The 26,932-nt window shown below is 37.1% G+C and overlaps 1 protein-coding gene across 8 annotated transcripts in view; it reads left to right on the forward strand.

Moving 5' to 3' along the window:
• Sobp (Sine oculis-binding protein) overlaps window positions 1-24,196 on the forward strand; it is a 47,006-nt gene extending 22,810 nt beyond the window's left edge. For 2 of the 8 annotated variants that reach the window (XM_089843301.1, XM_089843302.1), the window contains exons 3-4: window positions 20,496-20,719; window positions 21,349-24,196. In XM_089843301.1, the coding sequence (XP_089699427.1) occupies window positions 20,496-20,719; window positions 21,349-23,265 (2,141 nt within the window). In that variant the 3' untranslated portion in view covers window positions 23,266-24,196. Of the gene's footprint in view, window positions 1-16,010; window positions 17,648-17,700; window positions 19,827-19,863; window positions 20,013-20,495; window positions 20,720-21,348 lie in introns of those variants that run through there. The other 6 variants (XM_089843307.1, XM_089843305.1, XM_089843306.1 and 3 more) reach the window with 6 other exon arrangements.
• The last annotated feature ends 2,736 nt before the right edge of the window (window positions 24,197-26,932 follow it).

The following is a 26,932-nucleotide window of genomic DNA, read 5'->3' on the forward strand; positions in this document are numbered from 1 at the left end:
GCTAAAATATAGCTAGTCTATTTCAAAATTTTATTTACAAGCTATTTTTTAAAATAATTTTCTTGACCCCAGTGCATTTAACACATAATATATCATTGGATTGCTTGGGCTCATACACTAGAGTTCAAGCATTCCAAGCTTGGTCCAAGAATTCCATTCCGGATTTCCACTTGCCTATAGCTGGGTCATTCCATATCGAGGGACCATTGGAAATTACGTATATACGATCACTTGACTTTTAAGTATAATTGGGAGTAAGTGGCCTTTTTTAATTGGGCGGGGATGGGGGAATACTCCCTTATAGTAATTTATTATTTTTCAAATTTAATCTTTTGAGAGATGGCACCTAATGTTATTTCCCCTATTTCCTTTTATAACGCGGTTAAGAGTGATGCCATTCCTCTATTTTAATATATACTCCGCGTGCAACGGAGTATTTTGGAAAATTGGATGGTTTGATTGGCTAATTAGTAGCTCTAGATGAACCCGGATCTATGGCCATCCACGCTGCATGCGGCATACGGCAGTCTGATGACTTATATATAAATCTTTTTTACCTGACTCCCGAGCGAGCACTAAGGGACCTATATAAATGAATTGCGTGATTTCACCGCGCATACCGAGGAGATACGGCGTCTCTCGCGAAATAACTACTTTTCAAATAATAGGCGGATTCTTTTTACATCTACTACCTCATACTACTTATTAAAAAATATTATTATTTAATTTTTGTCTACCAAGGGGAGTCGTAAACGACAACGTCAGATTTGAAATTAACTGACAATTGTTGAACAAAAATAATTTATATTAAAAGTGTAAGCGTGTATTTACGAATTACGACCACCACCTTTGCCTTTATTGAATAGAAAAGTTCATAAAATTTATATATATATTTCTTTGATCGCGCGTCAGGCCATAATTCCTCTTCTTCTTCTTCAAAAATCTTCGCATCACTAAACCCCGTCGAGTATTTGACCAAAAAATTACCTTTAGCTTATGTTGGAATGTTATTAGCTATTGTTCCATAGTTTTTAACTCTCTCGCCTAGAGTAGAATACCGGTACTATAGAATTTTATTTTTTTTTCCAATTTCGTGTTTTTGGACCCAATATTTTTGGCGTGAATTTTGTTATATGTGGTGTATTATAAGTTGAAATGAAAGGAAAAATTTTAAATTCAACATAACTCGGTACGGTGCGGTTTCGCTCGGCTAACTTTGCATTGTAACTTTATTAGATTCGGGCCAAGTCGTTCCATCAAAGTTTTTTGAAAGTTATTTTTTTACCTACACGCACAAAAAAAAACTCTGCAAAAACAACCACCACCGAATTTTCGTTTTCATTGCAGTACCTTTTTACCCATAATTCAGCGGAGGTTCTGAAGACCTCCGTCCGGTATTCATCTTACCGTAACCTTTACTTGGTTCTGACGATTGACATCGGTCTTAGTTAGGCGCGTTCCATCACCAATCATAATCGATTCTTTTCATATCTCGATTTTATTATATTTTTTTACCCTCAAAAAGATTTTTGAAACGGAAATAACATTTTTTTTATTTCATACAGTTTGTTTACCCTAATTATATAAAAAAAAAGAAAATTGAATATTAGGTCTTTGATAGATTCGGAATATTTAGGCATACATATTTCACTGTAAACAATTTAGGTCTATCTAAACATTACTTTTGACTATATACAATAGACCAAAATTGTCTAGTTTTTCCATACATTCTAGGTAAGTCTATAATTTCGGAAAACATTCCTTGACCATCCCAAAATTACTTTCGTCTTCCGCCTTTTTCAGAGCGTAGACAAAAAAAATTCTTCCAAGTTGTCCAAAGAAAGAGTGAGAAAGGTGGTGGTGGGTTTAGATCGACAAATGGCAGCGAATGCCCGTAGAAAAAAAAATGAAATATCGGATTTTTTTTTTCCTTTCCTCTTTATTTCCTCACCTCAGCCATCTATTCCTTCTCCACCTTCCCCATTTCCTTCACACAAAACGATTGGATTCAAGGCGCGGAAAAGGGACGAGAAATATTTTCTGGAATTTTTGCCACCTCCGTCTCTCCTCTCCTCTTCCTTCGCTCGTCCCACTGCTCTTGGTCTTCCCCGAAAAACCATCATCGTTATTTTCTCGTTGGCAAATGAGTCTTCTTTTTATCTTTTCTCTTTCTTCGACGGAGGGATGAACGGTGGATGGGGGACGAATCTTTCTCACTCTCTCTCTACAAAACGGTTTTCTTTCCTTATTTTTTCTATTTTCTCCATCCCGGGAGGGAAACTCCTCCTTGAAGCACCTTTCTGAAAATGATTGCTGGCCATCGACATTTTTGGGGACCTTAAATTGGTACACAGGTGTTGTAGTTTCTCACCATCTACTCCTTTCCCGCATTCTCTCTCTCTCTCTCTCTCTCTCTCTCTCTCTCTCTCTCTCTCTCTCTCTCTATTCCTCTTGCGCTACCTCCTCTTCTCATCCCAATCCCCAGCCTCTTCCCATGCAGGCGGTTTTCAACATCTCCCGGAACCAATTTAAGCGTCTAGGCGTCCGGCCGTTCGCGCTAAATTCGATCTAGGTATATACCGTACGAAACTTATGTAAGGTATTAACCCTTTTTACTCATCCCACCCATCTTTTCCTGTTGTACTTATTGATTTTAATCTCTTTCTACGCCTCCTCTCTTCCGCGTCCCACTTCCAAACTTATTCCAACTTATACGTGAAAAGTGTTCGTGGATAGATGATGAATTAAACTTAAGGTGTTATACCGGCTGTTTGTTTCCACGCCTTACAAGTGTTATTTAATTACTAATCATTCCTCGAATGTAGGAATGGTATAAATAGAAACTCCTCCCGAAATTAAATACATACACGCGTCTAAAACCTCTTGGAAAACGCACGCTTCATAATTACCGTTTGATTGTAAGGTAATTAATTATAGAAAACAAGGATTATAATCCTAAATTTCCCACAATATAATTAGTTAAGGCCTATACTCCATCCTGGATATACGTCTTAAACTATTGAGAAACTATTATTTTAGTTTAATTCTCCAGCTGAATTTATTTTTGCGAGAAACGCCGCGTTAACTATATGGGAGTCTGGGACAGGCCCGTAATTAAGTTCAAAATAAAGTTTCTCCACTTAAATAATAAATATAAAATTTTATACTGTATATTTCAAAATTTTCTCATTAGTAGGTATAGTCGTTGTAGTAAATGATGTTAGAATAGTTTTACGCGTATGGCATCTTAGTAGGGATCAAGGAGGATGGAGTGCTCCCGGACTTCCTTACTCCATCCTTCCTCTTCTCCTCACTCTCTCTCACACACCCTCGTGGTTGTTTCGACGTACGAAACTTACATTAGATTCCCATTCGTCTTTTTCGAGTATATAGTGCGCCCGTGGTGTAACGATGGTAGTTCATGCTTTTGTGTCGATGGTGAGCACTTCGTTCTCTATTGAGGTTGCCCGTTCGCTTGTTTCTTTTGATCGGAACAAGACAAGGAAGGAGGAGACACCATCAGCTAGGGGTTAATGTAGGAAAAGCGGACACGCTTCATTTAATAAACAGCGGGGAGATTTATCTATCTAGGATAAGCCTATATATATTTATAGTGTGAAAATTGGAGGGACCCTCTCAGTATCCGTTTTCTGAAGTGACTTATTTATTTTAAAGAACTGGTTTTAGCCTTTGTCTTTGAGAATGAGGTGTGTGTAATAATTAAGTCGAAATTAACGTGGAGTTAATTATTTATATGTTATAGTATTAATTGGGTTAGAAGACAATCTGATCTTCCAATAGTTTTATCAGTAAATTAGTTTAAATACGTTTAAGTATTTGGTTTTCCCCTCTCGTAAGACTTAAACCTTAATTTATATTTATTGGTTTTGATTAAGAAACGTGCACTTTAAACTTATTTCTTTTTTTCTTAATATGCCTTTAGTAAGTATGAAGGGGCCGTTTTTTGATATCACTAATAAAAATCTCCAATTTTTTTTTTTACACTGAAACTTAGCGAAGGTCCGGTATGGGCATGTCCACAACTCCTCCCCTATTCGAGCTTCAAAAAGAAAATGCCGACTTTATCGTCATTACGATAAATTACACTCAAACGTTAAAAGAAAAAATACCTTTTCGCCCCTATAGGTATCCTCCTCCTGCATCTATTGCAACTACAAATACTTGGTATTTGAAGAAAAAAAGAAAGTTTAAAAAAATCTACACAAGGAGCTGTAAATTATTGCCCTGGCTTCTGCGGCTGAATTTAACCCCGAATATTTGACCTTTCCATATATCTTTTACCCCAGAGAATGTTTTAGAAGAAATTGGATAATCATATTATATCCATTCCAATCATTTTTTTGGGTCTGTTATCTTCTATAGCATCGTCTGCAAAGTTTTATAAAATTTAACGAGAGTTACGTTAAGTGGGGTAAATAATATAAACTTTTCTCATGTGCCTCTCTTTTACCCTAAACACCGGAGTTCTACAGCTATAACATTTCTACAGTTTGTAAATGCTTTTCAATCGTCTCAAATAAATTTCACAAATTTATTTATTGAAGTTATTTTCTTTTTTTTAGGCAATTAATGGGGTCTCAATATATCGGTCCTTGCAAATACTGTAAGAAATCCACCCCTAGAAACTAAACTTTTAATTTATCATTATCCTTAATCCTTGTTTTAATTTAATCGAAATTAAATTGAATCACGCGTATCGACGAATATGTATACCTTTTATGAACAGAAAGCCGGAGTGAAAAAACCCCTTAGGCCTCGTAAGTTTTTAATATAATTAAACGAAGAGTATATAGAAAAGAAGAAAAAAAATCTACTCGTTGGTGGATATTAAATTGAGGTAGAGTAGAGAGGGAAGAATAATAATAAAAAAAAGGTTCTCTTTAGATCCTGCACAGGAAAAAAATCAGCTAGATTTTTAAGCGTCATGTTCTTCTTGGGGAGGAGAAGCGTTCCGGGCAGCTCTTCGATAGGGGCGGGGTCCTCGATCTTGGCTTGGCTCGCTCTCTCTCTCTCACTCTCTCTCGGATAGAGAAGGGGCAGGGTGAATCACGACTCTAGGGATGAAAAGGGATGCTGCATCTCGCGGGGTAACTTCCAACTCCCAAAAATGCCCATTCCGACTCCCTTACTCTCTCTCCTCTCTCTTTCTTTCTCTCTCTCTCTCTTACTCTCTCGGATCTATGAGGATCAAGAGGGTGGCCCTGAAAGGGGAGGGGGGCAATCCGGAGCCGAAATATCTCTCCATCCCCGCCCGCTATAAATTTATCTGCTCCGAAGCTGTCACTTTCTGCTGCGAACAGAAGAGAGGGAGATGATGCTGGAAGAGGAAAACTTTTGGCTCTCTCTCTCTCTGGCTTGCTATAGAAGTCCTTCTAGGGCTACTTTATAATTACATTAATTGTGGCTTGCGCGAAACTAGCTATATACTCCACGTCTCGTGGAAAAGCTTCACACAGATATTTAGGCTAAAAAAAAAAATTGGGTTCGCAATTTTTGCTTAGGCCTAACTGGATGCTGTAATCTATCTCCCCCCAAAAATATAATGTTATATGAAAACACATGCTTCGTACAATTTCACGAATTTATTCGCAATCTGTATGAATGTAGGATATTGCATCCCTCTCCAGACGTTAACTCTTAATATTTGGGTTGAAATTCAATACTCGTGTTTGAATTGATCAAATTCTTCACCATATCCTCCTTATTCGAGCCGCGGTGTGATTATATAACTTCCACGATTTTTATACTCTATCTTTAATAGTGGATGATCATTGGTTATATTTTTTTTAAATTGCTGATCGTGTCGTGGATTCCCCTTAGTTTTTACAGGAGGGGTAATTTTCGATTTGTATAACCCAAGTTTTTTTGGGTCCTTCCCATTATAATAGCTCGATATGTTTCGAACCACGTGTTTGGGTTGGTTAGGCAATTTTGGAAATTGTTTCCGACGTTTATAGTTTTTGCTGGAATTGGTTGGATTAGATTTGGACATATAATTTATAAATACGAAATTTTGTTTTAAACCAATTGAAATCTTGATTTTATTTGTGTAAAGATTTTCACCTTAATCTAATTGATGTTTGTATTTCATCTAAAATAACCTTTATGAATTGAAAAGGGAGTGGTATAAGGTAGCAACATTGGCAATTTTATTGAAAAATGTTATATTAGAGGGTTCTGGAGCGGAGGTTTGCCACAAAAGTGAATCATGTGAGAATAAATTCATGTTATTTAGCCCGTTTATAATCCTACAGATGGTATGTTGGTGGCTGATTCGGGAACCACTTATACTATGGGCGTTTCAGGATGCCCTGACCAAGAAAACGTTAGAGGTAGAGCCCTAAGCTATTGTTTTCTTCTATATTTTATATTTTTTTTCTTTCCATAGCCGCTATATTTTATAACACCCATAAAAATCACGGGTTTCCCAAAGTTACGCGTTTATCAAAGGCCAAAAAATATCTGCACCATCGTAACCCTAACCAGAAATCCATGTACTTGAAGTAAATATTAGAATGTAGAGAGTGAGATGAAGTATGGATACACAGTCTAAGGTATTTCTAGTTTGACTAGAAAACACTAATGCGGTGTTCAGGCGGTTTCATAAACCGATTTAAATGGTCAATCGCACTGAACGCATTATCTCTCCCCCTTCTTGCTTGTAGATGGGGGTACAAACTGCAACGTTATAGGAATGGAGGTTTCAGCTCCAACCCTCTCACCATAAAGGTATAACTGACTTCATCAGGCTCTTGGGCAAAATTACCGAACCATGTCGTAACTTCACACGATGGGCTTTTTCTTTCTGCGCCTGAAGCAACCGTTGTGTGAAGGTGTAATAGCGCCATAACTTTATAGTTTTTTTTGCGTTATATTTTAAAGGGGGCATAATGGTGGCTCTTTTCAGTTTGAAGGGGTATACCTAGTGCACCACCAAAATGACCTTTTGACCCCTCTTGTTATATAGCCCAGGGTATGGTTCCCTTTTTTTGTTGGTTCCTGCCAAGGGTAAACTTGACTTACAAATAAGGGTGCAAAAGGTAAACAAGGTCCTATAATAGGTAGTTTTCGGTAACCTTGAACTGTTTTTCTAAAAAAATGAAACACTGATTTTAAGGGGAGGTTTATAAGGTTAAAAAAATATGTTGATGGGTGAGTCGTGGGAAATGTTTGAAAGAAAATAGCCCATTGTTTTCCATTATAAAAAGATATTTTTATTCATGATGTGATTTTTAATTTTTGTTATTAAACCTAAGTTATTAAATTATTTTTGTATTGTGAGAGGTTTGAAAAAGAAGTCGTTGCCACGAGATGACCTTTACCCCTTTTAAATCAGGATATCCTTATGGACAGTATCACAGGTTTATGGTAAATTATATCTCAACCCACAACGCAAAATGTGTTTAATCTTTTTCATAATCTAACTAACCTCTGCCGTAACCCATGCTAAAAACACCGGGGTTTTTTATATCTAAGGTTAAGAACATTAAGTATTTAATCAAAACTTAGTTGCACGTCAAGTCTCTTTAGGCGCAACGTCTCCTATCCGTCAAAAATAGGCTCCTAAACCTTTTCATTATTAGAAAGAAATCTCTGTAATTGGAGACTCCTCGATCAATTTTAAACAGTTTATAAATAAAAATCCACGCGTAGGCCTTGCTATGCCAACCAGATTGCACCAGCATGCAGCAGTGCACTCGCTCTAAATATTTTTTTGACTAAAAAATTTAAAAATATGAAAGCTAGTTAAATTTTAAGAGCAATTTAGCTCTCTTTAAGACACAACATGGATACTCAATCATAATTTTCTCCGAAAACATCCTCTTTCTCTCTCTCTCCTCCCTCCATTTAAAGGGGTACTTTAATAATATTAAGCTAGTATAAAAATATCTGATTCTTCTAATTGTTACCTATTACTTAAGTATCACTTGAAGGGAAAATATTTCACGATATTTAATATCCGCAGAAAAATATTTCGGCGTACAAAATAATTTTTTAAAAAAATATGAAAAGGCGTCTTACGAAATTACCTACCCCATTATCTATCGAATTATTATCTTTTCTCACGAGGGGGGTGGCGATTATTATCCCTTATAATACGTACGGGAATGTTTATTAGGTAATAGCACCGCTAAGCCTTTGATTTCATTAAGTTCTACGGTAAAATAAGCCTCGATGCCATAGTCTTATATACCTAGATTTTAATAAATGCGAGAAGAGTCGGGCCTAATAATTACGACTGGTGTTTAAAAAGAGAGAGAGAGAGAGAAAATTCTCTCTTAAATGATTTATACGGTAAATATGTTAAGGATGTATAGGTAGGTATACATGTAGATGTAGATGCAGACCCTTTTTTTAGGCCAAAGATAAAAAACTGCACGCCTAAGTCACGACTTTTTAAAGCTTCATTAATATTAGCGGTAGCGTCACCCTCCACGCCGCTATCTATGTATATATACCAAGCTATCTCTCCAATTAAAGGGAAATTGAAAGTGATTAAAAATATATTTTCGTCTTGTTATTATGCTGGAAGGCCAACTTACAGGGTTTGGTTATCTAAGGTTTTGTGTATATAGCCCCTGTAGAAGTGTTTCACCCTCTCAACACCGGAATTAGGCCTAGAGCAAAACATTTTATTCGGGAACAATTATTTGAATTCTTAAATGAACTCCCAATATTATAATTAAAAATAATTAATATTTATAATTGAAACATATTTATAAACATAATTTTAGCTCACAACAACAAGTTGTATTTATTCGAAAACAGCTTTTGTTTAAGCAACTACAAAATGCAATTCTGGGGAATTGTGTGTTGATATTGAGACGTCTGTTTAATTTCACCAGGTATGGGGTAACCTTTGACCTCGAGATCACTCCTCGAGTTTTGAAAATAGTTTTTCGTCAAGTCATATGCGTAAAAATACCTTTTAATTAAATGAAAATAATCATAGAAATCGATCAAATCATCGCTGAAAATACACGTATGACGTCTCTCAATAAAAACCTTCGAAAGTTTTACCTTCACTTGACAGACGAGATAAAAATACCCCCAAAATGGCCTAAGGGGTGGGGAGAAAAAAAAAATAAAATAATTATCGTTGATCAATTTAATTGTTCCAATCCCAAATCGTCGCCGGATTTATTTCCTTAGGATAGGAGACATTTGAAAAAAGGAGAACGAACCATCTGCCATATTTCCTTCTTAGGGATCTCTAATAACTGGGATGTAACTCTATATAATAGTACGCGTTTGACCCGACCCGAAATAATGGTGGGCGAAAATCTTTCTCAAATCATCAAGAGACAAATTTAATTGCACCTCGATTCCCGAGTATCCCGAATATCCCATTGGTTGAAACTCAGGGCGGAGTTGATATAGCGGTAGAAACTAGAAATTAAAGAATGTGAGATAGACACCCTCCCAACATGCACGATTTTAAGAGCATTTTTCTCTATCTGTTTCTACCATCAGAACATAACCTCGAAAAGAAAAAGAAAATTTTTCAACTAATATCATCTACGTATTTTGGGGAGGGGTCTCCTTTGGTAAGTAAGAGAGTATATAACTTATATATTACGTATAAAAACCACACGAATTTGCAACGCCTTTATACTACAGAGAGATATAGCTATAGCAAAATGATTATATGAAAATTGGTCCGAAAAAACGGGAAGTCAACCATCATCAATTTTTGGGAGGAACTCTGAGACTGAAGGACAATTACGAATCTTTTTTTTTTTCTTTTAATTTTTTTTTCGTCTTAGTTATATCTCTGCAACGTACAAGCGGCGAGTGGGGATAATTTTTGCACATACTAAGAGGGGGGATTCCGCGGTATAAATGGGAAAATTATGAACCCCCCTTTCAGCCATTTAGCTTGGCTTAAATTTCCTTTGCTAGGTCATTAACGGAATTCGAGTTACTATCTCCCATTTGGGAAAGATATGTAAGCTATTTTCGATTTCTGGGATTTACACTCCCATTCACTGTCTTAGAGGTAAGGAAAGATGTAAGAGGAACATACGCGTAATGAGGTTATTAAGCCTATTTCTTACTTACTCCCTGCCTTCCACTCCATTACCTTTTTTTAAACTGAACGAACGAACGACGGAAATTATAGAAAGAAATTAACGTTACGTTTCTAGAAATCGTTCCTTTCAGATAAAATCATTTTTATATCATAAAATCTGATTTATCATATTTAATAATAACACCGTAGAATAAGTCATAACTCTTTTTTTATTTTTCCTGGTTAGAATTTAAAAGGAAATCGTATTAATCTTAATCGACCTTTAAATGTCGCGAAGTTCTTTTTTTTGTGATATAATTCGTAAGGTTACCGCCCCTTCAGATAGAAGTTGTATCTTTAAAGGGAGATACGCAGTACACGTTTTTATCAAAGTCCTTGAAAATATTGAAATTAGGCTTAAGAACTAATAAAAGAAAATAGGCTTAAAAATAATAGAAATCCTTGGAAACGTATTGTTGAATTTAGGCTTAAAAACTAAATAATAATCATTCGAATCATTGAAATTAGGCATTAAGATCTCTACAAAACCCTCGCCAACTATAGAATTAGGCTTAACTTCTACTAATTTCTTGAAAGCAGTAAAATTAGGCTTAAAAAATTATAAAATTCTTCGAAACGAGTGAAATTAGGCTTAACATATTCCACCAAACATAAGACTCAAAAATCTTTTATCATGCCTTAAAATGTTGAAGCTGAGTTTAACTTTGCCTTTGTAAATCAAAACCGTATACTCATATCCCCAGGAGTTAGTTTTCTTGAGACTGGAAATTGGAATATAAATTATTCTTAAACCGCTTCCATGAAGTGTAAGCTTAACTGGGTCTTTAGGGAATCAATTTTGTATCGATACAGACATTCTCTGCCTTGGGATGTCTACTATGCTGCATCTCATTAACTTTAGGTCATTAGCATTAAATCTGTGCCAGCTTGAACTACACCATAAGTAAAAGAAAAAAATAAAATGAACGCATTCTTCAAAGTGAGAAGGAGAAGGAGAAAAATTATCATCTAGAAGCTGTGATAACTCTTAAAAAAGAAGGCGTGGTAACAAGGGCCCCTTAGGCAAAGAAACTAAGAAAGTTAGAGCTGTAAGGTCATACCATTTTTTTTTATCCCAAATATTTTTGAAGATATTATTTTTTGGTAATAATCTTTAAAGGGGAGGTCCTCATCGTCACTTTAAACGGTTTTTTTCTTCTATCTCTTTTTCGGAATTAGTTAGGCCCCTGTATTTAGCGTTTTTACTCAATTTTTTCTTTGGGGAGGAATTCTTATTACCATAACAAGTTTGATATATTTCATAGAATAAATTCTCTTTTAATTTAGGCTACTGATGTAATAATTGGGCCTTTGTCATATAAATATATAACGAGTAAGAAATGTTTTACTATATGGTTAGGCTAAGCCTGCATGGTAATTTTTGAACCTCTCTGAACACTTTTCTGTAAAACTTAGGCTGCTTAAACTACATTTAAAAGGACTCAAATTGTACAATTAACAAGAAGGAATTCGGTAAAAAATTATTGGAGTATGGTAAAACTTGGGATGCGTGCAAAAATCGATCCAAGGGAACACTTACACATAATTTATGTGCAGAAATTCGCAGTGAAACCAGAGTCAAAACAAACATACACATATTCGCAATTATTTATCATTTCGCAACTATATAATTTTTTTCTAATTACATTACCAAAATGGACTAAAATAAATAGCGATTTCAAGAGACTGGTAAAACATAAAGATGCATGCATGCACTCACGCGTGTCTACTGCATGATGGGAAACATCATTAATACCGGCACCGGTAGCGATTCAGTGTATTTCTTTTGATTTTTCTTCCCCAATTAAATTTAGACACCGTTTATAGAGACAGAAGTATAAATTCAGCCGGCATCGCATCGAAGGATAATTTTGCCATCATTTATAAACTCACGACACTCCCTTCCTCCGGTGTAAGTCTAAATCAAATGAAATATATAGAAAAATGAAGACTTAAAAAACTATATGTATATCGATTTGTAGGAAATGTGGAGCCCCTAAACGATGTTGAAGTTTTTATTTTTAATGGATTTGATATACCTAAAAAGATCAGTTACAAAGAAATTAACGTTTGTTATAATACACGATGTGAATGTTTTTTTCCCCCGAGTAAAGTGAGGGTGAAACAAATCGAATATAATTATACCAGTAAATTTGTTTCCTAAGAGGTAATATACTATGGGCTGTATTGAGTAAGGGATACCTTTACAGGGTTCGTATTGAACCTGGATAAGTCGATAAGGGATTTGAAAAATGAGGAGAAACGTCCGAGATAAGTCAGGGATTTAAAGCTTTTTCCTAAAAAGGGGTCAGGGATTTAGTTTGGTAAGTCAAACCGTGCTAAATATGGGAAAAGTGTGAAAAAGGGGCACTCCTGGTAAAAGAATTAAAATGATCAGTGATAAGCTGGAAAAAGTCAGGGATTTTCAATATAAAAATTTCGTCCAAACCCTGCTTTGACGTTATTAACCGTCTCGAGTGATACTGAGTTGATTCCATCCATCTTCACTTTGAAACGAGCGGATCTTAGCATCGGTTATCAGCAGCTAATGTTATCTCTCGTATTAAAACCTTACCTTATTAAAATTCTAAGTGCCGTTAGTTTAAAATCTACCAGACACTTTGAGTTTGTCTAGGCTTTATAGTATAAGTACTTGAGTTAAAATTCTGAAAAGGCGCCAAAGTTAATATGGGAGGGGTAGAAAAAAAGAAATCTAGCTAGGGGAGGTACCCGTTCATGGGTTTTCTTTTCACGTATAAATGCCTAGTTGTTCGTGTCTGGAGATCCGGCGGGAGAAGAAAATTGTTCTTAAGCTATTACGAATTCAACACCACGCCGCATTCGTATAAACGAAAACGATTTACATTTCGCCAAAAAAAAACCCCTGAGTTCTCAATGCTATGTCCGTTGTTAAAACCTTACCATCTTCTTTAAAGTTCTGTTTAGCTCTTTGCTCGCTCACTCTCTCAGACCTTAATCATAGTCTATATCCTAGCCTGTGTAATTCTACTCTCTGCATGTTAACCTATGAAACTATTCAGTGAAGCTCCGAATATAAAAATGTATCTTATTCAATATTTCAAAAGGGAAAATTCGTATTTTATAAATTGATACCAAAAATAAATAGGGGAAAGTGTCGGACTGCCATATTTTCCTGCCTTTGCCTTAGCTTGACATGCATTTCGAGACGCTCAATCGCGAGAGAGGTGTTTCAAATGGTATCAGCCAATCAGATTTGTAGTTGATGATGTCATTCTTCCCGAAAATAACGCTCGTACGCCATCAAACGGGAGAATTTGGCATAGGCGTATCTCTAGGAAGAGTCACAACCTCCGCGCTCTGTTCTATTTTCTTTAGTGATTTTTTCGCGTTTGAACGAGGTTAAAGTTTGTTTAAAACGTTAGCACGCCGAAATTAAATTAAAAATGCCGCATATGTTCTTGAAATTATCATTTAATTCAAAAATACTCATCGTAAAAATCCTTCAGAATTTCGTTTAGACTTAGGCCCTGGGTTGTCATTATAAGCTAAAACGTTTTTCTATTACTAATAACATCAATATTAGTAAACTAAATTAAAACAATCATGTACATCATCAAATGAAATTGTGGCGATAAACTGCGGTGGCCACTGGCCACGGTTAGCCTTAGTCAAAAGCAGGCAGCTAATGTAAGCAGACGATCATTAAATAAAACCGCACTATTTCTTTACGCGCAATATCACAAATTATCTTAGGTACGTAGTGAATAGGCAAGGGGGATGGAACAGATTTCGCGATCCTGCATTCACCCCTCCAAATGCATGTCACAGACGAAGGAGAGAGTCCGACACTTTCCCCTATTTATTTTTGTTGATACTCGTAGGTCCTAGCTTCGATCTTTGAAAGGAGAAAATATTTGCGAACAATGGTAACTTGTTAATTAGGAAACTCTGCTTGAAACGTAATGAATCTCTGGCAACTCGAAACATTGTCACGTAATTCAAAGTATTTATTGGTTTCAGTATACAGGGTGTTTCTGATAAGTATGGCATAAATTAAGAGGGATGTTCTAATGGGAAATAAATTTTGAGTCGAAAATGTAACTTCTATCTCCATTTTGCCACAAGGGCCCCTGTTTTTGAGTTTTGATTTGAGTGTTTTAGGTATGACCCCCTAATTAAAATTAGAAATAATTGTCTAAATTAGTTTCTTAATTAAATTTAAGGGGTCATACGTAAAATACTTTATCCAAACTCAACTCGAAAACAGTGCCCCTTGTGGCAAAATGGAGATAGAAGATACATGATTGATTTCCCAAAGAATATCCCCCAAACTTATCAGAAAAAAACCACTATATATATTCATCGGTTAAAGAAATAAATTCATGATGAATACTGTAATCGGGATTTGAGTATAATTTTTGGGGAACAGAGAAAAGGACGGAGGATGGTATTAAATTCGATATTATAAATCATGGTTTCAAAAGATCGCTGCGGCTGCTAAAAATCCCATGAGTTCTCTTCTTAACTTTAATTGCGTTGATCTAAACAAGAGTTTATAAGGTCTATCCGTTTTTCCAGGCGAATATTTTTCTCCATGCAGTTTTTCGTGGTCAGAGTCGTGATTCTCAAGGCACCCCGGCACTCCCGCTAAGTATATTTAAAAATCATGCCCCCCCCTCTCCAGGGCCCTCCTACTTTTAGGGTTACTTAAAGAGGGGATGAGATCAGCTAGCAGAGCCACAATGTCTATACTTTATCCATTGAAATGAACGCGCTGAAGTATTAAAGTGGAATACACGGGTTTCTAATATATATCAAATTTTGCCCCTAAGATCATAGTATCTAGCCTTTAGTTCTAATAGCTCAGTGTATAAAGATCCGAAGAGCAATTTATAGCTATTACAGTCCCTGAGTTTCTCGTTTTGGACCCCCCTCCCTTATAATCCCCCTCTAAATTTGAGCGTTTAAATAAAAAATCGGCAAAAGAAAAATATATAAAGGTATATATCCAGCCCTGCTTTAACTAGCACGCGCGTGGATCAAGAGCTCGGATACTTACCAAAAAACTTATAACTTAACATAAGTTTATAAGATATGTTCCATAAGTATAATACTTCCTATACTTCGTAATGCTAGAGAATTACTGAGAGCTAGTCCATCTCTGAACTAAGCCTCTCACAGCGCCTCACCAGGCGTCGCTTCATGACAAGCCCCAGTTTGTAACCAGAGATTAACAAACTTATGGTGAACATATCTTATGAACTTAATAAATTGTAATGATATTTAAATTTATACTATTTATTTAGCATCATTTTAAACCATAATTCAGAAAGAAACGTTTAATCGAAAAAATATCAAATTTATGACTTTATTGCAAGTGTCCGATCTTATAGCGGCCGGGGATATAAGTGATGCTGTTAGTGTGTGCGCTTCTCTCCTCTGTAAAATTTCCTTTGGAAAAATCGTGACTTTACATTCGAAATAACAGCCAGACGGATGTATGTGTGTCTCTGCTCTGTATATAGTTTATAGCAATCTCGAAAAAAACCACTCTCTCTCTCTCCAATATCCCAATGTACCCGGAGTCTACGTGTTTTTCTGTATATTTTTTTCTTCTTTGGAATAATTCTTCATCGGATCTCTCTTAACCTTCTTATCCCTCCTCCTCCTTTTGAAGTTAAACCGAGTTAAACGCTGCTATCTTTCGATAAACCTCCTCCTCTCTCCTCCCATTTTTCTCGAAATGAGAATTGAGCTCTCGTGAAAGATAATTCGTTCGTATATATCCGAGAAATTAGCCAATTTCCACTCCTGTCCCCCCCATCCACCTTGCTTTTATCATCCGTGTTTTTAAATGAAAAAGGTTTGAGAAAATAAGCTTAGCATTTATTCGAAGGACAGAAATAAAGATGAGGATGGAGAAGGGGGGGGGGGTTGGAAATTGGGAAAATTACACGCTTTGTGTCTTGGAAAAACGTGTGCGAATCTTTAAGTATATACTTTTCTACAGTGCCATTTAATCTTGATCTTTTAAAAGCGGAATTAGAGATTTCGTTTTTTTTTTGTGTGTCTGCATGCGTGCCTTGTATGTTTCTTTCTTTATTTTTTAGTATTTAAACGGAGTCAATTCCCTCCCCTATATACTGGTAATAATTTTGTGTTTTTTTTAAAACATCCTCTTAGTCTGATCACTAACGTTTCGAGATTCGAAAGATGCGGACCGTTTTTATTATTCCAATTTAATTTCTACGAATGTTTATACCGTCCGGTCTTTTGCTGCCTTAAAGTGGTCTAACTCGTTTGTGTAATTGTTTAGAATGTAGTCGGTGACTTATATATAGAGTTTGTGGTTGTTTAATTTACGCCTAAGTACTTTGTTTATCTTTCTATATTTATTCAGTAATTTCAAGTAAACTCGTTACACTGGTAACGTTATCTATTTTCTGTTGTGTAATTTACAAATTAGTTTTTACATCAAAACTTTAGCGTGGTTTTTTATCGTCGTTATCGTGAGAAAATTCTTCAACAAGTCTCAAGGAGTGTCAATATTGAAATTCGGTATATAAAAGAATATGGAAAATATGAAATTAAAATTAAAATAACGGGCAAGAATTATCATAGATTCCAAATAAAAATTAGCTGAATTTTTACCATAAACGATAGGTGTGGAAATATTAAGATTTTTCGTGACAATTACGCTGAAATTTCATGAAAATTCTCTCTCATAAATAGTATACGAATTCGTATGGCGAAAATTGCGCCCATTTAGGAGGCGAAAAAAATAAAGGTCTTTAACGACGGGCGCCGGTCTCAACATTAAATGCTCATGTAAATAATCACGTTGAATTTTAATAACATGCGCTGGCCTAAAAAGAAGAAGATTATTACGAAGGGAGAGGCTGGGAAGAAACGCCTGAAAATTCAGTAGCCGCGCTTCTTAATTCACTCGCGTCTCTTAACTATTTTTTCTTTTTCTAAATTGACTGCCTTTAATTACCCGCAATCTAAAATTCCGTTTTTTTTTATCGTCCCCATCCTGGCCTGAGCGTCCCTTTTTTGCAAGATACTCTCGTGGCATATATTATACGATATCTGTATAATATTAACTGATATACGGGCTGGCTACTGTATGTTACAAAGATTTAACACCCTGGGGGTAACCTGGACCCTCGTCGTCTAAATATACCTACCTATAGAGAAGATCTGAGAAAATGTTTTACCATAAACCAGGGTGGCATACTGATTGCATGCTCATCGATATGCATACGATTTAAAGTGCCAGTATCACTCCCAAGACGAGTGCAAAGCAAAGTGTTGTGCGAGAGATATTTAAATAATTAAAACTCCTTCATTTGTTTACTGATTTTGACGGTCTTAAGTACAAATATGAACTTTAACTAACCATGCCTTCGCGTCCAATTGAAAGCAACCCCAACATCCTCTCAACTTCTGACCATCTCAATCAACAACATCCATGGATGAATCTCGCTTATTTAATGCGAGCGGCATCAGCGACTTTCGGATCGTCCCCTTACTTATCAAATGGTCGTACAAGTACCATCACTTCATTAAGTATGTACGCTTTGTCCTCGCTTCTCCCGCCATGGATACCCTCCTCTAATTTTTTAACTCAATTTTTTCATGATTATATTTCGTAAAATTTGGGAATCTACTCCACCTTTTTTTCCATGTAATAATGTCTCCTGGCTCGGAGAGGGTCTTAAGAAATTTATAGAAGCATCTCTGCTCCTTCTTAGTAGTAGTTTCTAATTAGGGGGTTTAGGCGTAAGACGGGCAGCGATAGCTAGATCACATGCAGAGAAGAAGTTAGAAGGGAGTTAAACCATACCCTCCTAAACCTGGAGAAAGATGAAGAAAGCGGAGAGAAGAGAAAAAAATGTATATATTTCACCCTCCTACAGACCTTTTTTTCTTTAATGTACTTAGCCAGAGGATAGAATCAATTTAATAGCGATATATATATAACCGGCTAGTCCCTATCTCTCTTCTTTCTGGCTCTCAACAAACTCGATAGATCATAGTCTTTCTTCATTGTCTTCCTATTTGATCCAGCCTCCCTTTTCCCTTTATGGGTGTGTACCGCGAAAGTCATACTCTCGGGATCACTTCGTCCCGTTCGCATCACACACACACCCACGGTGAACTTCGTAGTCCTAGCTCTCTGTCTATCTGCATGTGGGATGGTGGTGATGAGACCCCATTGGAAACTAGCTAGAAAGAGAAGGATGGATTAAAAGAGAAGACATTTCAGACGTAATATTAAATTAGTTTTAAATTATATGTTCCCTTATTATGGTTTATGTTATGGTATATCCAGCTTGTATCGTTATGAATCTATCGAATTATCTAATGAATGTGGAGTGGAATCGATTAAAATTATGTTTTTAACAATGTCTTTGACATAACAACGTAAGACGTACCAAGAATCTCGTGATCATCTTATCCTACCCGAGTTTGCGATAACTTAAGATTTCAAACTTCATTCCCAGTTGAAGCTTTGAACGGGAATTAGTCTATTGTATACGTATTCCTTGATGAATTTACTAAATTCTTGGTATTAGGGGCCTCGTCTTTAATGGGCTATAATGAACATTTTCTAGCGACAGTTGTTGGATGGAAGAACTGAAATGAAATGGGTTTTTGGCCTTTTGCTTGATTCTGTTTTTAAAATTTTTGTGGGAAGAGGGAGGAGATTAATTTTGATAATTTGGATAGATTTTTCTATTCTCCCCCCTTCGTTGTCGAAGTTGACGAACCCTTTGAGGTAGAATTAGGCATAAATCGTTATTAAATTATTAAGTTGTCGCGTAACTTTTGTCGGTAGCTGAACTCCTGGAGTTTCATTTTGAAATGTAGCCGGTGGGAACTGAAAAGTAATTTTCAGTGGCTGGGAAATTCTCGTCGAGATGGTAACTTTGATTGCGGCGGCAAATGAAGAAGCTTAATTGTGAAGATATACGACAATGAGATACGCCTATCTAACTTTCTTGCACCTGGATAGGATAAGGCTTGGTTTATGTTTGAGGGCTTCTTTTGAAAAATAATTTAGATGAAGTTTGACACTGGCTACTTGGTGAAACATCACATATTCTTGTCAGTGGCTTAACTTTGTGGCTATCTCTAGTGTCAACCTCAGAAAGGCATAGCATTTCATCGTATTAATGGATTATTTGTTAATTAGTGTACTCTACACCTGAGTGATTTTACCAGAATGTTTCTGAGTCTTAATGGTTGAAAGGGTATGGTTTAACGTTTCTTAAATGTGAACAGGATCCGAGTTTACAGACTGGTTATACGGAATAAACACTTTACTGTCTCCCCTCCATATTTCTCTCGGTTTCATGGCGATCTCGTCTGCCTCCCCCTTTTTCATATACTGGCTTTAATAATTCGGTTCCTCCTTCTCCTTTCGTGGTATAATAATAAGCGTATATGATTCCTCTATAGCCCAAGTTTTGTATCGTCGTAAAACGGGGTGTGGTCATCTCGCTAGTGGGATGGAGCGCGAGCTATCGTCGAGGAAGGATGACCTTCTCCACTCTACCATCGTCAACGATTACCGAGATATACTTTTTTCATATTTTTCCCCTCGTACAGTCTCTGTCCTGACCGAGTCCTAACGTACGCTTCGGGTTATAGCTCTTTTAGTTTTTAACGCCGAGTTAGAATTGTCCGTGGCTGATATACCTGTAAGGGATGGGCCTGAGCGGAGAGATCGTCATCGGGCATGGTATGTACCCCGTCCGTCCGTTCCTTCGTTCCAAGCACTCTGCCCCATTAAACGCCGAGCTTTATCGCGTCGTAGAAGTTGCCTTACCTGTAGTCTCAGTCTGACTGCTTGCTGTATGGGTGGATTCGTTAATACCATTACTCATTACTATTATTACTTTTGCGGGTTATAGCATGCCAACGATCGGTAGGATGGGTCTCATTCTCATTTATTTTTCTCTTTTTTTATAATTTCATTTAGATTGACATTAAGGAAAATAGCGAGCTAGTTGGGTTTGTCATTTAATTATATGTTAGGAGACTTTTACCCTTAGTAGGTAGCGATTGTAATTTTATATCTCGTTTTATCGTTTATCGAGTACGGAATTTTATCCTATCCCAACTTGAGTCGTACCATTGTAATGAAGGTCGCGTCCCTTGTTTTTTTTACTTAATTACTATTAAGGGGTTTGTGTCCAATTAAAATACTAGTATTGAATCGGCGTTTATGTTTTTCTTTTTTTGGAAAAGCTTGGATAATAGGGCTTGGTATGATGCATTCTTTTAAACTTTGGGTGTAAAAGTTGTTTTACAATACAAAGTCGAATATCCTAAGGCAAAAATTTCGTGAACTTATTCGTATATCGAGTATTTGTCTGAATGTTTTCCCATTTTTTGTCTTTCTATGCAGATACTTCGGGCTTGCCATCCGGTTGTATCGTGTGTGCCTGGTGCCAAAAGGTGGGCATGAAGCTCTTTACTCTGAAGACAGGCAATGGAAGTAAGGCATTTTGCAGCGAACTCTGCTTTACGCAGTGTCGACGAGCGTCTTTCAAAAAGAATAAAGTTTGCGATTGGTGTAAACACGTGCGTCATACCGTCAACTATGTGGACTTCCAGGTAGAGGTGTGCAATGTTCGTCTTTTCTTCAAATATCTCTTTTTTTAAAAATATAATTATTACCATCTTGAGTTCTTTCTATTTAATTTGCGGGGCCTATTTTTATTTCAATTACTGATGTACGCGCGTCCTCCGGAATATAGTTCGAAAACTGCTAGCAAACTAAATAATATTTGTTTTTAACATAGTTAGTAACTCGTAGTCTACGACTTGCTTGTTATTAGTTTTTAACCCGGGGAGCTTCGTGAGCTTTCTTTAGTGGCACGCTTAATGATTCTATAATCACACAATCACGACGACGACTTAATCATTCTTCCTTTTTTCGTCTCGTTTTTCGAGATAAAATTAAAATAAATTCCTCGTTTGCCTCGCTCGCGCTCTATCATCATTGTATAAGAATTAAACGTTTGTGAAGTTCGCTTAAAATTAGTATACGGACGATAATAATTAAGTTTTTAATTCTAATACGGAGGACGTGGTGTCTCTTTAAAAAAATAATATAGTGCCTCTTCATTACCTAGAAACTAATTCTTGAAAACGAGTATTTAATTTACTATTAGTTTTTGTACTGATTTTCTCTCTCTCTTGTTTTTGCGTATCTTTTCTGCGATTTCTTTCTCAACTCTGGCGTCTTCCGCGTACAGGACGGAGACCAACAGCTTCAATTTTGTAGCGACAAGTGCCTCAATCAATACAAAATGAACATTTTTTGTCGAGAGACTCAAGCTCATTTGCAGATGCACCCTCATCTGCAAGAGGCCACCAATAAGATCACCGGATCATCGGGGGCGCTCAATTTGATCACGCCGGACCTATGGCTTCGAGAGTGTAAAGGTTCGACCAATGGTCACAGCAACGACGGTTGTTCGGACGAACGCGAAGAGACGCTCCCCGAGAACCTGTCGGTCAACCCCACGCCGGAATTACCGACTGTCTCGTCCGCCTCGTCGAGAAAGTCGGTTTCCCCGTCTTCCGTTATCGTTCCTAGTACCAATCCCAGACCGGAGCCGGAACTTCTCCGCGTCCAATCGCATCCCGTCCCATCTAAACCTCGTAGTCATCACCGCGACAAGGATCGCAGTCGCCGACTCAAGTCCGCTTTCCGACATAGAGACAGACGCGATCAACACTCTCACCCTTCTTCGGCAACGGCCGCGGCTTCTTCTTCCTCGCGTTCCAGACACTCTGCCCGATCTCCCAGCAGCACTTGCAGCACGCCCTTAAGCGTCAGCAGTACCAATTCCCATAACCACATAGGAAACGGTCCGTCTCCTAGTGTCAACGGGCTTGGCTTACTGGGGCCGCAAAAACAGGATCATTCCTCGATGGCGGGAGGAAACCCGCCTTTGTCAATTCCCGGTTTACCGCCACCATTGGGGCCTCCTTTTCCTGGTATGGGTGATGGCTTAAGATCCCCATTCTTACCACCAAACATGCTGCCGAACCATTTTAACTTTCTGGCTCAGCAACAAATGGAAACGTTGTTGAGGCTGCAACACAATTTGAGTTTGAGACACGGTGGTCCTCCATTGCCCTTACCTTCGGGAATGTTTCCTCCTTTACCTCATTTCCCCGGTGGAGGACCTCGCGCAGTCAGTCCACCCACGCCGACTAGCGCTCCTCCTCCTTTACCACCTCCGATACCGCCAAGACCGCCACAACCCCCTCCCCTTCAGCCTAACAATAACATCACCCACGGACACTCTAACCATCATTCTCACAAGCAAAACCAACACCACCACCCAGAACACACGACTACCAAACCTTCCAAGTCGAGCCATCATCATCATCACCATTCTTCAAGGTCTTCGACAACGCCCGTAGCACAGCCTTCCTCGACTACTAACAGCAACAATTCACCGGCGTCGCAATCCCTACTTCCGCCAGTCACGGTGATGGTTCCTTACCCTATCATGATTCCCATACCTATCCCAATTCCTTTAGTGTTCCCCGTACCCAAGGACTTTGTGGAAAGAATGGCCAAGAGTAAGAATGGTAAAGATCTTAGTCCCGCAGGGGACACCGAAACCGCGGTGAACTTATCTAACGGGGGAACTGAAATATCTTCCAAAGAGAGCGGTAGTGATAAAGTTGAAAGTAAAAACTCTCCTGGTCGCGATAATCGCAACCCCTCTCCTAAAACCTCTTCGAAAAGGGTGGAATCGGTCATCACCAAACTAGTGAACTCGAAAAGGGACAAGAAAGAAAGGTCTTCTTCCGGTAGTGGAGCGCTGGGACACGGTTCACCTCCACCACCTTTGCTTCCGGCCTACGATAGATCCTTAGATCTCGAGGATAGTACGGAAGATGCCGAGTCCTCAACGCCCTTACCAGACGGATTCAGTTCCGACGACGACAACACGTTGTCAGACGACAGCGATTTGGGCAAGGACGATGTCCTGTTGGGTGATGGGAGGACTTTCGATTCGTACAAGGTCAAATTAAAAGAGGGTGGAGACTTGACCGCCAGTTTGGTAAGGGACACTTCGGGGTCCAGGAAAAGGTCGCCCGAGAAACTCCAGGACCTCAGCGCGGAATCTTTCAAGAGGAAATGCGTTTAAAATTTAATTGGGTTATTTTTATTCTAACAATATAATTTATACAAGTTAGAACAAAACACAAAGAAAAAAAATTAATGTTAAAATAGAAAATATACATATACGTTGGCGTTCGTCGTTATTTATTATTTTTAAATCCCACTCTCGGTTTCTAATTTTGCGGTTTTATAAAATTTATTTCTCGCAAATTTCGATACTTTTTCCCAGTTTAGTATAATGTGACTATTTTTGTTACTTCGACGACCCCTGATTAAATATATTAATGAAAGAATATAGAAAAATAATGGGGAATTAAATTTAAACGCTATAGTTGTGATATCATAATTATAATTATAATATTAATTGTAATATTTAATTTTTAGGGCCATGGTTATTTACTCTGTCGCGATTGTACAATAAGCGAGGTCTCATTTAGATAACTGTTTCTCAAATTTGAACGAGACTCTAGAAGCGCGTCCAAAAAAGGGGATCAAATCTATAGTTGGTCTCAATTTGAAGCTCGTTAAAATTTGTCCCTTATTATCGAAGTGTCTTAGAGGCTAATTAGCGAACTGAAATCAAAGTGTAATTTGTATAATTCAAACGCGGGAACGTTTAATTTTACGCAATTAAATTATACTGAGAAAATACCGGTAAATAAGTCTAATTGTGGAAGAGAAATGAGGTATAGAATCTATATGGCTGAGACAGTATTAAATAAATAGTTTTTATTAGGCAATTAACGTGAAAGGGGATCTTTTCAAACGTCTAAAACTCTTATATGACAAAGTCGATCTCGATTATCGATTACTATTAAAAGAAATGACTAAATACTAATTAAAGTAAAAGATAAAAAAAAAATATTGTACAGGTGTTTAGTTTCTCGGGACTCAGAATGATATAATATTAAATCTCGGTGAATGAATATGTAAATAAATATTCGTTTAAAGTTCAACTGGAATCAAAGTTTAATTTTCAAATCGGCTCCTCATATATTTGCTAATAAGGGATATTTTTTTTTGTTTGGCCAATTACTTAATTCTAGGCTTACGCTGCTTAAAAGATCGGTGAAATATTAAAGAAATTGAATAGAACATCGTAATTCGAGACTCTATAATCGTTGTCAGCTAAATTCAGTTAATTTCAAATTTTATAGGTCATTTTTTTTCTTCTTAAATTAGGAAGGTTAATTTAAAATGAAGGGGGGTGGGACGTTGTATGGATGTCTATTTTGTAGTCACTCGAAATTTCAAAGCATTGTCTTAAATAGAGTATCTATAGACGGAGTAGCGAAAAATAGGCCAAAAATGACGTCAGAAAGCTGGCGGAGAAAATGAAATAAATTACCCTAATGCTCACTGTACACGTGTTGCAAAAAAACTCCTTTTCTTTACTCATCTTTTTTAGAAATAGACATTTTGTGGGAAGGGAGACCACGTGACCTTTTTTCACCTAATTTTCCACACACCTTGATGAGCGATAAGAGCAGTTGCGCTGGAAAAATTTAGGTCTTGTCTTGGTAATTTGGTCTAAAATCATAGACTTTGGAAGACCATCTTTTGTTTTAATACCACGTGGTATTACAATTAAAATTTCCCAGAACTCATTCGGTCGGTAAGGTCACCAGCGTACGGGTTGACGTTTAAATCTGCTCCCGCATTTCACCTTGCTTAATTTAGTCGGATAATTATTTCGCGGTTAGAAGTAGTCGAGTTGAAGATGGTACCATTGACAACTGGAAACCAAACTGGAATATTGATTGTTAACCGGAAAGCCGTGAGTACTTATTTAATCATCGTATTATCAATAGGCCTTGCCTTGACCATGTGTATTCGCCTCATTCGACTTTTGGGGTGGTAAACGCGTGGTCTCTCTGGGGTTGAGAAGTCACACGATGTTCTCATTGGCAATCGAGTTATACGCGTTCCAGTTGATGCTAATAAACTGTAAATTTATGCGCGTTAAGAAGGATGAGAAATTGTTTTATTTCAATGTCTTGATTAAAATTATTAACATTTAGGTAGATGTATGTAGGCCTACGTCTAATTCATCGAAACCTATAGGTTATCAAATATTTTTTTGTGGATACTGTCTGGAATTTGTTACATAGCAATGCTTTATACTACGTCACTTGTAATAATCTTAGTGGATCTACATAATATTTTTATTTTTTGAAACATTATCTTGAGCTGTGGTTGAGTTAGACCAGTACCATTTAGTACAAGACAATTTGATCTATTAAATCCACAAAGCATTTACATTTCGCAATGGCGGACTTCTTTACACGAGAATTTTAAAACTATTTTTCAAAAGCTAGACCTATAGTTATCTTGATCTTTGGTTGGTACTTCCCAACTGAAGTCAACTTATCTACATAGTATAGTTACTTTTATATTTTCACCCATCAATTAGAACTGGTGTTTAAGAGTGGATAATTTAAAACCTTAATGTCTCTAGATTTTATTAACTTAACTGCCGATTTCAAGGCAGTCTTGCTAGACCTTACTCATTCACCTTCGTTCATTAGTCTGACCTTTGAACTTGGCTTTGCCCGAAAAAGTTTGAAGTATGGCCCCAAACCAATGGTTTTTTTTGGTGTTGACTGCGACCAATAATCGCCTTGCGATATTGTCGTGTATAAAGTTGGAATCCAAAGTTTGTCAAACTTTTTCTTTGCGTTTATTCCTTCCAGTTCCCCTGGCGCTTTCCCAAAATCCTATTACTCCAGAGGTTTTTTGGAAGAAAAAAAAATATATTTTCGGGGGCCAAACTTTGGTCATTTTGGAAAGACATGGACGGTAGCTTCTAACACTTTTCTTAGAAGTTCGTGTTGGTCGTTCCTAAACGGAAATTGTTCTCGGTAGATAGAGGAAGACTCGGACATTTCAATCCGGAAATGTTTTCATCATTTTCCAACTTTTTTTCTTTTTCCAATTCTTCTGGGGTTAAAAAAATCCTTAGTGTTTTTTTATTCGGGCTTTCGGGGTTCAGTGAATATAGTACTGGCACTCGTGTTAACTTCCCATAGAGCGTAATACAGGCAAAGTTGGAGAGTTTCCATTATGCTACAGAGTTTGAGGTTTTAATAAACTGATCTCTTTCTCTAATGTTTTGGGTAACCTTTCTTTAAATTATTTTATGAAACTTAGTCCTAAGTGTCCTATTAGATCTACAGGATTCGCCATCTGTTTAATGCTCTTATAATAAGTATTTTGTAGACGATCCCGTGCTTTTGGGTCAATAGGTAACTAGGTCAAAATAATGGTTACAACCTTGGGGAAATTATTGAAATGGAGACGCGAGTTTCGCGGCATATTTTGAATGTGGTGTGTTTCAAACCTTTATGTTTGGGCCCTATATTTTAACGATCGCTTAATGCTTAACTCGGATAGAGGTTGCAAAGCTTGTGGCGTCATCTTTTGTATCTTCAAAGTTAACTATCATTACACTTTCTAGTTCATTTTAACTAAAACATTTATCAAAGGGTAACTAATGCTACTATCAACCATTACTACATTTAATTAATCAATTATTTATAAATACTTACTAACTTAACGAAATTCATAGATGTCAGCATGCTCTTAAAGTTATGTTGGTTTTGGTGTAGCCCACTCGATCTACGCTTGCGTCGTTGAGCGCGTGATCGAGTGGGCTATAGTTTTAGTTTATGAATTACATGGCGTCATTTTCG

The sequence above is a fragment of the Phalangium opilio genome, unplaced genomic scaffold (assembly GCF_054372755.1).
Source record: "Phalangium opilio isolate 3A_F unplaced genomic scaffold, DU_Popi_V2 ptg000070l_1, whole genome shotgun sequence".
In the NCBI taxonomy this organism is placed as follows: domain Eukaryota; kingdom Metazoa; phylum Arthropoda; class Arachnida; order Opiliones; family Phalangiidae; genus Phalangium; species Phalangium opilio.